This window comes from Rhinopithecus bieti, unplaced genomic scaffold, assembly GCF_001698545.2.
Source record: "Rhinopithecus bieti isolate Rb0 unplaced genomic scaffold, ASM169854v2 scaffold_3947, whole genome shotgun sequence".
NCBI lineage: Eukaryota > Metazoa > Chordata > Mammalia > Primates > Cercopithecidae > Rhinopithecus > Rhinopithecus bieti.
Window position 1 is genome coordinate 491,229 of NW_016804220.1, and position 13,875 is coordinate 505,103.

At 40.4% G+C, this 13,875-nt stretch overlaps 1 protein-coding gene across 1 annotated transcript in view; it reads left to right on the top strand.

Moving 5' to 3' along the window:
• The window catches only part of SEPTIN14 (septin 14), an 89,106-nt gene that overhangs the window by 31,525 nt on the left and 43,706 nt on the right, over positions 1–13,875 (top strand). The window contains exon 5 of the mRNA XM_017867300.1: positions 11,951–12,047. Coding sequence (XP_017722789.1) covers positions 11,951–12,047 — 97 coding nt within the window. The remainder of the gene's footprint in view (positions 1–11,950; positions 12,048–13,875) is intronic.

Here is a 13,875-nt window from a genome sequence, read left to right on the forward strand (position 1 = left end):
TTTTTTTTTTTTTTTTTTTTTTTTTTTTTTTTTTTTTTTTTTTTTTTTTTTTTTTGACAGAGTTTTGCTTTGTTGTCCAGGCTGGGGTGCAGTGTCATGATCTTGGCTCACTGCAACCTCTGCCTCCCAGGTTCAAGCAATTCTCAGACCTCAGCCTCCCAAGTAGCTGAGATTACAGGCACCTGCCACCATGCACAGCTGACTTCTTGTATTTTAGTAGAGATGGGATTTCACCATCTTGCCCAGGCTGGTCTCGAACTCCTGAGCTCAGGCAGTCCATCTGTCTTGGCCTCTGAAAGTGCTAGGATTACAGGCGTCAGCCACCATGCCTGGCCTAGCACTATTTTAATTTTCTTATCTTTTCAAAAAACAAAACAGGTTTTTTGAACTAACACAGACAAAAAAATAAAGAAAATTTAAATAATCAAGAGTTCAAGAAATAGGAAATTATGTAAAGCAACCAAACTTATGACTTGTAGGCATTCCTGAGAGAGAAGAGGAAAAGGTAAAAAGATTGGAAACATATTTGAGGGAATAATCAGGAAAATTCTCTTGGCCTTGCTAGAGGGGTACATATCCAAATGCAACAAGCTCAAAGAATACCTGGAAATATTTTGCAAGATGAACTTTACCAGACTATCCAAAGTCAACTTGAAGGAAAATACTCTGAAAGAAGCAAGAGAGAATTTTCAAATTACCTATAAAGGAAATCACATTAGACTAACAGCAGACTTCTCAGAAGAAAGTTTACACACCAGAAGGCACTGGGATCCTATTTTCTGTCTGCTTAGTCTAGCCTATTGTTAAAGCTTTCATCTGTAACCCAACCCTTCAGTGTGTTTTTCATTTCCAGAAATTCCATTGTTTTTATTTAAAGATATTTGTACTTCATTCACATTCTGCATTGTTCTGGTATCTTTGTGTTGATTTTCCACTTTCTCTTGGATCTCATTGAGCTTCTTTATAATTCATATTTTGAATTCATTATCTTTCATTTCAGAATTTTCATTTTGGTTGGTTAGGATCCATTGCTAGAGAGCTAGTGCGTCCTTTGGTAGTGTCAAAACATTCTACTTTTTTTTTTTTCTTCATGATGCCAAAGTTCTTATGATGGTTTCTTCTCATCTGGGAAAGCTGTCACTTTTTATTTTTGAATTTACTTTAATTTAGATGGGGCTTTTCCCCTTGTGGGTATAACTATAGTGTCTATTGGGTAGGGGGCTTTGGCTTTGTTTCTTTTCTTTTTTTTTTTTTTGAGACAGAGTTTCACTCTGTCGCCCAGACTAGAGTGCAGTGGTGCAATCTCGGCTCACTGCAAGCTCTGCCTCCCAGGTTCACGCCATTCTCCTGCCTCAGCCTCCCGAGTAGCTGGGACTACAGGCACCCACCACCACGCCCGGCTAATTTTTTGTATTTTTTTTAGTAGAGATGGGGTTTCACCGTGTTAGCCAGGATGGTCTTGATCTCCTGACCTTGTGATCCACCCGCCTTGGCCTCCCAAAGTGCTGGGATTGCAGGTGTGAGCTACCACGCCTGGCCTGGCTTTGTTTTTTTAGCCCTGTGCCCTTCTGTCAGTAGACTTTTTATTGGTTTGTGCCATTTAACCTCCATGCCAGTAAGTGGCACTTATGAGTAAGAGCCAGCTATGGCAGAATCAGATGGTGTGTGTTTGATCTTTGTTTACTGTGATTTCCTCTCTGTTGTTTCAGGTGATAGGCTGGTGTATGTAATGCCTAGACTCTGAGTTGCCTGTTCAGCCCAGAGGGGAAGACAAAGCTGGGCAGAGCTGGACCACAAAGCTTACCCACCAACATCTCAATGATGAACATGAACAGTAGCCTTTACAGGGGTGGCTGGGGTAGCTCCTGGTGAAATGCTTACAGGTCTCTGTAGGCGGGGAGGAGCTGTCCCAGCTCTGCCTCCTATGTAGGTAGGAACATGATCTGTTTCTCTATCCTACCCCTGTCCCAGAGCTCATGACTCTTAGTTCAGACAGACACTGTCATCTATCTCCAGGTCATAATGTAGCCAAGAGCCATTGAAAATGCCCGTCTTGTGGCTCTTCACAGGAGCAACCTCAGGGTAGGACCTCTTCCCTCAGCCCAATACAGACAGCCCTGTGGCTTGCCTGTTCACTCATGCAGGAACGCTGCTACTTTGTGTACATAGGGGAAGCAGCTTCACCTTTCAGCACAGGAGGGTGGGTTTCAGCTGTTGTAGTGTCGGCCGGCTGGGTCAGCACAGCCCTAGTCTCCAGAGGGAGTGATCAGGTGCCAATGGTGGACTGGGCTAGCCATTTTCTTGATTCTCAGATCCCTATATGGTGCTCTGGATGGCATGCATAAGTACTGGAGGGACTGGATCAGAAACAGGCTGGCGTATGTGTCCTCAGGTACCCAGAGTTCAGGTGCTGGCTGTGATAGAGAGGGGCAGGCTGGCCCCCACACAACTGGCAGAAGACTTAGGCAGGGGCAAGAAGAATGCTCAGGCAACTGCAGAGTGTTAAAGTGACAGCAGTGTCAGGGCTGATTGAAAGTACCTGGGGGCTGGGCTCTCAGAAGAGTGCCAGGCCACAGCTGAAACGATCAGATGGGAGCACTGCTCTTTATTCTTTTTTTTTTTTTTTCTTGAGACAGTGTTTTGCTCCTGTTGTCCAGGCTGGAGTGCAATGGCATGGCCTCGGTTCACTGCAACCTCTACCTCCTGGGTTCAAGCAATTCTCCTGCCTCAGCCTCCTGAGTAGCTGGGATTACAGGCACCCTCCATTACATTGGCTAATTTTTGTATTTTTAGTAGAGATGGGGTTTTGCCATATTGGCCAGGCTGGTCTTGAACTCCTGACCTCAGGTGATCTGCCTGTCTCAGCCTCCCAGAGTGCTGGGATTACAGGCGTTAGCCGCCGCGCCCAGCCCATCCTTTATTCTTAAAGGACAGCTTTTTGGGGGTAAAGTATTCCTTTTGGTCTTTCTCTTCCAGTACATTGAGTCGTCCCACTGTTTCTTGACCCGCAAGATTTCTGTTGAGATATCCATTGATAGTCTTATGCAGGCTCCCTTATATGGGACAAGATATTTTTCTCTTGCTGCTTTCAAAATTCTCTTTGTGATATAGGTCAGGGTATACAAAGATTCACTTTTCAAAATGAATAAGTTCTGAAAATCTAATGTATGGCAGTGTGAATATATTTAACAATACAACATTGTATACTTGAAATTTGGTAAAAGAGTAGATCTACATGTTCTCATCCCCCAAAAAAGCGAAGAAAATAATAATTATTTGAGGTAATAAATACGATAAATAACTTAATTGTGGCAATTTTTCACCATGTATATACATATTAAAACAAGCTGTACACCTGAAATATATACAATTTTATTTCTCAAATACGTATTTATTACTCATTCACAGAGGGATGTGAATAATTAAAGGAGAGAGAATCATTAAAAAAAAACCCTCCAAATCCCCAAATTCTGTCTTTGACATTTGACAATTTAATTATAATTTGTCTTGGTGTTTACCTAGTTGGGTTTTGAATATTTGGGCTTCATGAATGTGGATGTTAATTTCTCTACCTAGATGTGAAAAGTTTTCAGACATTGTTTCTCTAAATACTATTTCTGTTTCTTTCTCTCTTTTCTTCTTCTGCGATTTCTATAATGCATACATTGGTTTGCTTGATGATTTTCCATTTGTTCCATAGGCTCTCTTCACTTTTTCCATTCTTTTTGTTTTTGTTCATCTAATGATAATTTCAAATAATTTGTTTTAGAGTTCACTCATTCTTTCTTCTGCTTGATTGAGTCTTGTGTTGAAGTTGTCCACTAAAATTCTCAGTGCAATTATTTTACTTTTTAGAGTCAGAATATTTGTGTGTTTTTCATTTCTTTATTGAACTTCTAATTTTGTTCATGTATTGTTTTCCTGATTTCATTTTGTTGTTTATCTGTGTTTGCTTGAAGCTTATTTAGCTTTTTTTTTTTAGACAATTATTTTGAATTTTTGCCGGGTGTGGTTCACACCTGTAATCCCAGCACTTTGGGAGGCCGAAGTGGGTGGATCACCTGAGGTCAGGAGTTTGAGGCTAGCCTGGCCAACATGGTGAGGCCCTGTCTCTACTAAAAATACAAAAACTAGCTGGGCGTGGTGGTGCATGCCTGTAATCCCAGCTACTTGAAGGCTGAGGCAGGAGAATCACTTGAACCTGGGAAGTGAAGTTTGCAGTGAGCTGAGATCACACCACTGTACTTCAGCCTGGGCGACACAGCGAGACTCTGTCTGTCAAAGCAAACAAGCACGATTATTTTGATTTTTTTTCAAGTAGCACATGGATCTTCATTATTTTAGGGCCAGTTAATGGCTCTATATTAGAGATATTTTTTCTCTTTTTTTTGTGGGGTCATGTTTGATTCTTTGTAATCTTCATAGTCTTGCATTGGTCTTTGCTTATTTAAAGGAGCAGTCTTGTCTTCTTGTCTTTACACACTGGTTTTATTAGGTAAAGACACTCTCATGTTAGGCTCCCAACTAGCGTAACTACCTTAGGGACCATGGTCATGTGGGATGGATCGGGTCCTGGTCTTCTCTGGGTTCTGCAGTCTGTATGTGGGTGAAGCTCATGGAAGGACTTTGGACAAGGAGCTTCAGTGCTTCGGGCATGTGGGGTTGGAGCCAAGTCCACAGAGAAATGCGGATGCTTATAGGTCTGCTGAGTCTGGACTTAGTGTATTTGCTACTAAGGTGTGAGCCTGCCTTCTTTTTTTTTTTTTTTTTTTTTATTTTTTATTTTATTTATTTTTTTTTAGACGGAGTCTCGGTCTGTCGCCCAGGCTCAAGCCTGTAATCCCAGCACTTTGGGAGGCCGAGACGGGCGGATCACGAGGTCAGGAGATCGAGACCATCCTGGCTAACACGGAGCCTGCCTTCTTAAAGGGGCTTTCCTTGGTCTTCAGATGTACTAGAATATCATAATCTGCTATCTGGATCCCAAAGCTCCCACAGTGGCACTTTTGTCCATAGATGCTTGCCAAATTAGCATTTTCTCGGGGGATAAGAACTGGGATCTTCTAGTCTCTTATCTTGCAGGTGTCACTCTCCTTTAATTCTTTAATCTTGGTGTCTCTTAGATCTATGGACATAATTGTAATGACTATTGGAAATAAAATATTTTTTTGATAAATCCAACATCTGAGCAGTCTCACAGCCAGTTTCTGTTGACCACTTTTTTTCTTTCTTTTTTAGGAGTATATTTTATTTTATACATTCTGTGTAACATTTTGTTACAAATGGGGTATTTTAGATACTGCATTGTAACAACTTGGGATGCCAGTTCTATCTCCTCCCCTAGAGCTTGTTATTGTTATGTATTTGTTCAGTAACTGGCAGAATTGTTTGAGTAAAGTCTGTTTCTCCTTCTACAATGTTAAGCTTCTGATGTTGCTCCTCCTTAAGATGCAGTTTTAGGCAGGCCCATAGCTGCATTGAATGAAGTGGTTTTGGTTGCCCTCTCTCTTTTCACATGATCATACCCAGCTGATAAGCTCCACTAATTGCCAGCTGATTGCTCAATTGTTTGCAGCACTGCCCTGTTAAAGATATTGTTCTCTAAATGAATTCTATCAAATTGTCTCCTTTTAAGGAATGATTTCTGAGGTCAGTGTTTGACATTTGTTGCAACCCCAGGATGCCTCCTCCCAGTTTTCTTATTATTTGTTTCTGTCTTGCAAACTAGTTGGACTACAATTTAGCCTTTATTGGAATCTCCTTATAATTTTATTTCATCCCAACTTCCATCCTTCTTTTTTTTTTTTTTTTTTTTTTTTGTTAAATGGAGCCTCACTTTCTTGCCCAGGCTGGAGTACAGTGGCATGATCTCGGGTCACTGCAACCTCTGCCTCCAGGGTTCAAGCAATTCTCCTACCTCACCTTCCTGAATAGCTGGGATTACAGGCACCCGCCACCACGCCTGGCTAATTTTTGTATTTTTAGTAGAGACGGGGTCTCACCACATTGGCCAAGCTGGTCTCAAACTCCTGACCTCAAATGATCCACCCGCCTCTGCCTCCCAAAGTGCTGGGATTACAGGTGTGAGCCACACAACCGGCCCCATCCTTCTTTTTAAATGTAAAATACTTTTATTTGTTTTTTGAGTGGTTTTACATTTGTAGAAAAATTGAGCGGAAAGAACAGAGATCTTAAGGCCCTCCCTTGATTTTCTTCTATTATTAACACCCTGCCTGAAGTGTGGTACATTTGTTACACTTGATGAGGCAATATTGGTAAGTTGTAAAGTTCATATCTGACAAGCCTTCACTGTTTGTGTTGAACATTGTATGGGTTTGAACAAATGTCTAGTGACCTCTATCTACAGTAACATTCACCATAGTTTCACTGCCCTAAATATCATCTGTACTTGACCTATTCATTTCTGTCTCCTTCTCTTCCCTTTACCCTTGGCTACTATTGATCTTTTTACTCTCCATAATTTTTAATTTTGGGAATATCATATAGTTGGAATCATAGTTCGTGTAAAACTTTTGGATTGGCTTCATTCACTTAGAAATATGTATTTGAGTTTTCTCTGTGTCTTTTTTTGTTGCTTGATAGCTGATTTCTTGTTATCACTGAATAATATTTCATGTTTAGGTATGCCACAGATTGTTTATCCACGCACCTATTGAAGGACATCTTGGATGCTTTCAAGTTTAGCAATTATGAACAAAGTTGCTATAAACATTTGTGTGCAGGCTTTTGTACGGACACAAGTTTTCAACTTATTTGGATAAATACTGATGAGTGCACTTCTGGATCATGTGGTAAAAGTACATTTAGTTTTGAAAGAAACTGCCAAACAGTCTTACAATGTGGCTATGCCATTTTGCATTCCCACAGGCAATGAGTGATAGTTCCTGCTGCTCTGTATCTTTGCCAGGATTTGGTGTTGTCAGTGTTTTGGATTTTGGAAATTTAATTTAATTTTTTTTTTTTGAAATGGAGTCTCATTCTTGTTACCCAGGCTGTAGTGCAGTGGCATGATCTTGGCTCACTGCAACCTCCACCTCCCGGGTTCAAGCAATTCTCCTGCCTCAGCCTCCCAGGTATCTGGGATTACAGGTGCACACCACCATGCCTGGCTAATTTTTTTTGTATTTTTAGTAGAGATGGGATTTCACCATGTTGGCCAAGCTGGTCTTGAACTCCTGACCTCAGGTGATCTGCCCACCTCAGCCTTCCAAAGTGCTGGGATTACAGATGTGAGCCACTGTGCTCGGCCTAAAAAAAATTTCTAACTTTTATTTTAGATTTAGTGGGTGGAAATTTAGTAATTGTGTAGTATCATGTATTTTTCTTCTAATTTGCAATTCCTTTAGGATGTATGATGTTGATCTTCTTTTTTTACATGCTAATTTCTTAACTGAATATCCTTTTTGTTGAGGTGGCTATTTGGATCTTGTGCTCATTTTTAGTTGAGTTGTTCATTTTCTTGTTGTTGGGTTTTAAGAGTTCTTTGTATATTTTGAACATCAGTCCTTTATCAAGTGTGTGTTTTGCAAAGATTTTCTCTCAGTCTGTGGCTTATCTTGTTATCTGTAGCAGTATCTTTTGCTAGCAGAAGTTTTAGTTTTAATGAAGTTCAACTCATCAATTCTTTCCATTCATCGATGATGTTTTCAGTGTTATATCGATGAAGTCATTGCTAAACCCAAAGTCACCTGCATTTCCTTTTATGTTATCTGTTGTGGGGGAATGATGACTATCTGGACTGGTGGCGCAGGCATAAAAGAATTTACCTTATTGAGGCAGAGGTTGCAGTGAGCCAGGATTGCACCACTGCACTCCAGCCTGGGTGACAGGGTGAAACTCTCTCTCAAAAAAAAAAAAAAAAAAAAAAAAAAAAAAAAAAAAAAAAAAAAAAAAAATTTACCTTGTTGTAGGTAGGGAAGGTAGATTTATTAAAGAAAGTAGGAAAATACATTGCTGGGGGGGCAAAGGGCAGCTTGCAAGAAAGAAGCTGACTACAAACAAAGGATTGCTCGAGATTTTATAGGCTAGTTCTTAGGCTGTAGAGGCTGACGAGGGCTTTGTGTAGTGCTGATAATGCCAAGGTTGTGAAGCAGGATTCTTCTTAGTCATCTTGCTTGCCAGGGACCTCCAGCCAGTGGCACCCCTACCTAGGCCTTGCTTGGGCACGCTACCTGCCACACAGGCGGCTTCCAATACACTTGGCCCAGTCTGACTTGCACAGTGGCTGGGCCTGCGGCTGGACCAGCATGCCCCAGCCTGCCTGTGTTATAGCTTCTACCTGAGATCGGGGGTTCACGAGCTCTTTTCCCACATCCAAGAAGAATGAGGATACCCTGACAATTGAAGGATGAGGAAGGCAGAGAAAAATTTTATTGAGTGATGGAACAGCTCTCAGTGGAGAGGGGACCTGGGGGTGGTTTCTCTCCTTGTGTAGCTAAGCCCAGGGCTTATATGGGCTCAGAATAGGGGAGTGCATGCTGATTGGTTTGTGAATATGCAGAAAAGTTAAAACAAAGGCATGACCCAAAGGTGGGCACAACAATGTAAAAAAAAAAAAACAATTGGCTGGGCGCGGTGGCTCAGGCCTGTAATCCCAGCACTTTGGGAGGCCGAGACGGGCAGATCATGAGGTCAGGAGATCCTGGCTAACATGGTGAAACCCCGTCTCTACTAAAAAAAAATACAAAAAACTAGCCAGGCGAGGTGGTGGGCACCTGTAGTCCCAGCTACTCGGGAGGCTGAGGCAGGAGAATGGTGTAAACCCGGGAGGCGGAGCTTGCAGTGAGCTGAGATACGGCCACTGCACTCCAGCCCGGGCCACAGAGCGAGACTCCGTCTCAAAAAAAAAAAAAAAGAGCACCAAGCAGGACGACAGCTTCTCAGTCCGGTCTGTGGATTTGACTTGTAGCTTGGCTTTCAGGTTTTAAAGTGTCCTTGGATTAGAGGTGGTGTTTCCCTGGGGACTTGCCCCTACCTGCTTAGGCATTTGTCTGCCTCCTGCTGCTATCAGTGGCAGTGAGCTAACTTGCAATTTTTTGTATCAGCTGAGGGTCTGCTGATAGCTAGGCACAGGAAGATTGTGAATTATTTGTGCAGGAGGGCTGTGTAGCTTATCTGTTTCTTCTTCTTCTTCTTTTTTTTTTTTTTGGTTTCCCCTGCTCCCACCAGCCTGACTGTCCTTCCCTAATAGGACTCTACATTATCTTCTAGGAATTTTATCATTTTATGCTTTACATTTAGGTCTATGATCCAATTGGAGTTAATTTTGTGAAGTATGTAAGGTCTGTTTATAGATTCTTATTTTTGCATGTGAGTATTCATTCCAGCACCATTTGTTGAAAAGAATTATCTTGTCCACCTTGAATTCCCATTGCTTCTTTGTCAAATATCAGTTAACTATATTTGTGTAGACATATTTCTGGGCTCTCTACTCTGTTCTATTGATCTGTTTATCTATTATTTTGCCCATGCCATGCTGTTTTGATTATTATGGCTTTGTAGTAAATCCTGAGGTTGAATAGTATATCTTCCAACTTTGTTCTTCCTCAATATTGTGTTGGCTATTCTAGTTTTTTTTTTTGTTTTGTTTTGTTTTTTTTTTCTTTTTTTTTTTTTTTTTCATATAAATTTTGGAATTAGTTTGTTACTAGTCACAAAATAATTTGGTAAAATTTTGATTGGGATTGTGGTGAATCCATAGGTTAAGTTATGGAAAATTGACATCTTGACAATATTGAGTCTTCCTATCCATGTACCTGGAATGTCTCTCCATTTATTTAGATAGTCCCTGATTTTTTCAATAGAGTTTTGTCATTTTTCTCATCTAGAACCACTATGAAAAACAGTATGGTGGTGATATGGTTTGGCTGTGTCTCCACCCAAATCTCAGCTTGAATTGTATCTCCCAGAATTTCCACAAGATTTGGGAGGGACCCAGGGGAAGGTAATTGAATTATGGGGGCTGGTCTTTCCCATGCTATTCTTGTGATAGTGAATAAGTCTCACAAGATCTGATGTGTTTATCAGGGGTTTCTGCTTTTGCTTCTTCCTAATTTTCTTTTGCTGCTGCCATGTAAAAAGTGCCTTTCACCTCCCACCATGCTTCTAAGGCCTCCCCTGCCATGTGGAACTGTAAGTCCAATTAAACCTCTTTTTCTTCCCAGTCTCGGGTATATCTTTATCAGTAGCATGAAAACAGACTAATAGAGGTGGTTTGTCCAAAACTGAAAATAAAATTATGATACGATCTAACAATCCTCTTTCTGGGTATATATCTCAAAGAATTGAAAGCAGAGTCTTACTTAGATATTTGTAAAGCCATATAAATTGTATTACTATCCACAGTAGCTGAGAGATGGAAGCAACCCAAATGTCCATCAACGGAAGAATAGGTTAGGAAGTATTAACTCTGTACTCTGTATTTGATTCCATTGGTCTACATGTCTGTCTTTATGCTACTTCCAAACTATTTTGATTACTATAGCTTTGTAATATGTTCTGAATTCTAGAAGTGTGAGACCTCTAACTTTGGTCTTTCTTTTCAATATTTTTTTGGCTATTCAGGTCCCTTGGGATTGCATATAAATTTTTGGATGGGTTTTCTCTGTTTCATGGCCTGTTTCTCCTCCAAGGCAAAATCTCTGAAGCAGGTTCTGGAATTGTGGGTGGAGACAATGGCATGTTATCCCCTCCCCTGAAGTTTCAGGCACCCACTGGTAACTGAGGAGGAGCAGCAGTCTGAGGTTCTTTGGATTACTTCCCCACACAATGAACCACTGCCTCATGAACTAGGCAAGGATGGTCAGGGCCTTCATATTCTCTGTTTGCTGCATCCAAGGCAGGGCCCCTATTTCACATGTAGGTCTTGAGTGGTAAAAGGGAGCCTCCAACTCTCAAATGAACTTGCCAAGGACTTAGCCTCAAAAACAGGTAGATGAGGGTTGGATGTGGAATGCTGTATTGTCTCCGGTTTTGGAGGGCAGTAGTAAAGACGACTAAACTCTATTTGTGTAAATATTTTATGCTAGTAAATACCTGAAATATTAGCTTACATTTGAAAGATGACAATTTTCTTTTTTTTTTAAGATGGAGTCTCACTCTTGTTGCTCAGGCCGAAGTGCAATGGCACAATCTCAGTTCACTGCAACCTCCGCCTCCTGGATTCAAGCAATTCTCCTGCCTCAGCCTCCCAAGTAGCTGGGATTACATGTGCCTGCCACCATGCCCAGCTAATTTCTGTATTTTTAGTAGAGATGGGATTTCACCATGTTGGTAAGGCTGGTCTCAAACTCCTGACCTCAGGTGATCTGCCCACTTCGTCCTCCCAAAATGTGAGAAAAATGATGTCTACTAAAAGTCTTTTTTCTCTGTGTTTCCCATAGCAGGATACCTTGCTTTAGGCTCTGCTCAGTAGACAGTTTCCAATTGTGTGCACAGCCTGAGACTGATGCTGACAGAAACCGATTAGTGCATACTGTCAAGTCTTAAAATGAGATGCAGGGTAGATCCGTGTCTAATTAAATTTATTACAATATCTTCATCTCTGTTTTTTTTTTTTTTTTTTTGAGATGGAGTCTTGCTCTGTTGCCCAGGCTGGAGTGCAGTGGCGTGATCTCAGCTCACTGCAAGCTCCACCTCCCGGGTTCACACCATTCTCCTGCCTCAGCCTCCCGAGTAGCTGGGACTATAGCGCCCACCACCACGCCTGGCTAATTTTTTGTATTTTTAGTAGAGACGGGGTTTCACTGTGTTAGCCAGGATGGTCTCGATCTTCTGACCTCGTGATCCACCTGCCTTGGCCTCCCAAAGTGCTGGGATTACAGGCGTGAGCCACTGCACCCGGCCTGTCATTTTTATAACAGGAGTGAGAGTAATAGAGTAAGCTCTATTGGTGCTAGAGAATTCAATTCATGTCATTCTTGTTCTTTAGGCGCTGTTACCCTTTGCTGTGGTGGGGAGTATGGATGAAGTGAAAGTTGGAAAAAGGATGGTCAGAGGCCGTCACTACCCTTGGGGAGTTTTGCAAGGTAAAAATGAAAGAGGGCAGGCTTTGGAATGATTAAGTTAAATATATGTGTATCACTCGTAGTCTCAAAGTAACATTTTAACTTGAGTTGGTAACTCTTGTAATCTGTAAGTTAGCGGTTACTAATGAGGAACACAAACTCTGTTTTATTTAAACTAATGCTTACTTTGACCATGATTCATTCTCATAGAAGTTTGCTGAATGCTGCTTTAAGCCAAAATCTGCAGAGTCTGGGAAGAACCTCTTTGTTTATCCAGTGCTCCCAATGCACCATGTACATATTATCTGTCTCTGTGTCAATCATGACATTGAGAATGCTGGAAAGCACTTTAAACAAAATGGAAGCAAAAATACTAGTGTGTAGACATGTTACATAAATTCATTACTACCTAATGTAGAAACCATTTTAAACTGGTCACTAGAAATAAGAGTGATAAGCCTTTTAAAACAAGAAAGTACAATTTACCTTTGGCTAAAGATTATACCTTTGACATTTATATTATTATTTAGCATCATACTAAGTTAGAATAGTGTAGTAAGCAGTGATTTATTGTCTTGTTCATATACTTGTGGCACTAATTATTGGGGAATGGAAGATTTCTACTTGTGCTGGTTTCCAAATGATGTTTTTTGTTTGTTTGTTTGTTTGTTTGTTTGTTTTTTGAGACAGAGTTTCACTCTTGTTGCCCAGGCTGGAGTGCAGTGGTACGATCTTGGCTCACTGCAACCTCCACCTCCCGGGTTCCAGCTAGTCTCCTGCCTCTGTCTTCCGAGTAGCTGGGATTACATTCGCTCACCACCATACCCAGCTGAATTTTGTATTTTTAATAGAGACGGGGTTTCACCATGTTAGCCAGGCTGATCTCGAACTCCTGATCTCAGGTGATCCACCTGCCTTGGCCTCCCAAAGTGCTGGGATTACAGGCATGCCCAGCCCCAAATGATGTTTTTTTAAAATTGACATATTAGAAATTTTAAAATTTGTTAAACATACTTAAAACTTAATGTTTTAATATTTATTATATTATGTTGTATTACATACTAGTATATGTTATGAAGTATATATCTATACTATATGTTGATGTATAAAATTTGGTCACAGTATTAATCACAATAAACCATATATTGTGGTCAATCTTCTGGACCTGATAAACACAGGAGACCCATACAAATTATTTTTCATTAATTAATTAATCTTAATTGACAAATAAAATTGTATGTACTTATGTACAACATGATGTTTTGAAATACATATACATTGTGGAATGGCTAAATTGATATAATTAACATGTGTTATCTCAATTATTTTTGTGATGAAAACTTAACATCTATCTTAGTAATTTTCAAGAATATAAAATATTGTTATTAACATAGTCATTATGTTGTACAATAGATCTCTTTAACTTGTTCTTATCTAACTAAAACTTTGTATCCTTTGACCAACATCTCTCCTACCATACCCTCTACCTAACTCACATAACCACCATTCTACTCTCTGTTTCTACAAGTTTAACTTTTAAAAATTTGATCTATTAGTGAGATCATTTACTATTTGTCTTTCTGTGCTTGGCGTATTCACTTAGTGTAAAGTCCTCCAGTTCCATCCATGTTGCTGCAAATGATAGGATTTCCTGATTTTTAAGGCTGAGTAGTATTCCATTGCACATGTATGCCACAGTTTTTTCTTCATGCATCTATTCATGGACACTTAGATTGCTTCCATATCTTGGATCTTGTGAATAATGGTAGTGTAGGTATCTCTCTGACATACTGACTTCATTTTTGGGAGGTAATATATCCAGTAGTGAGATGGCTGGATCATATGGTAG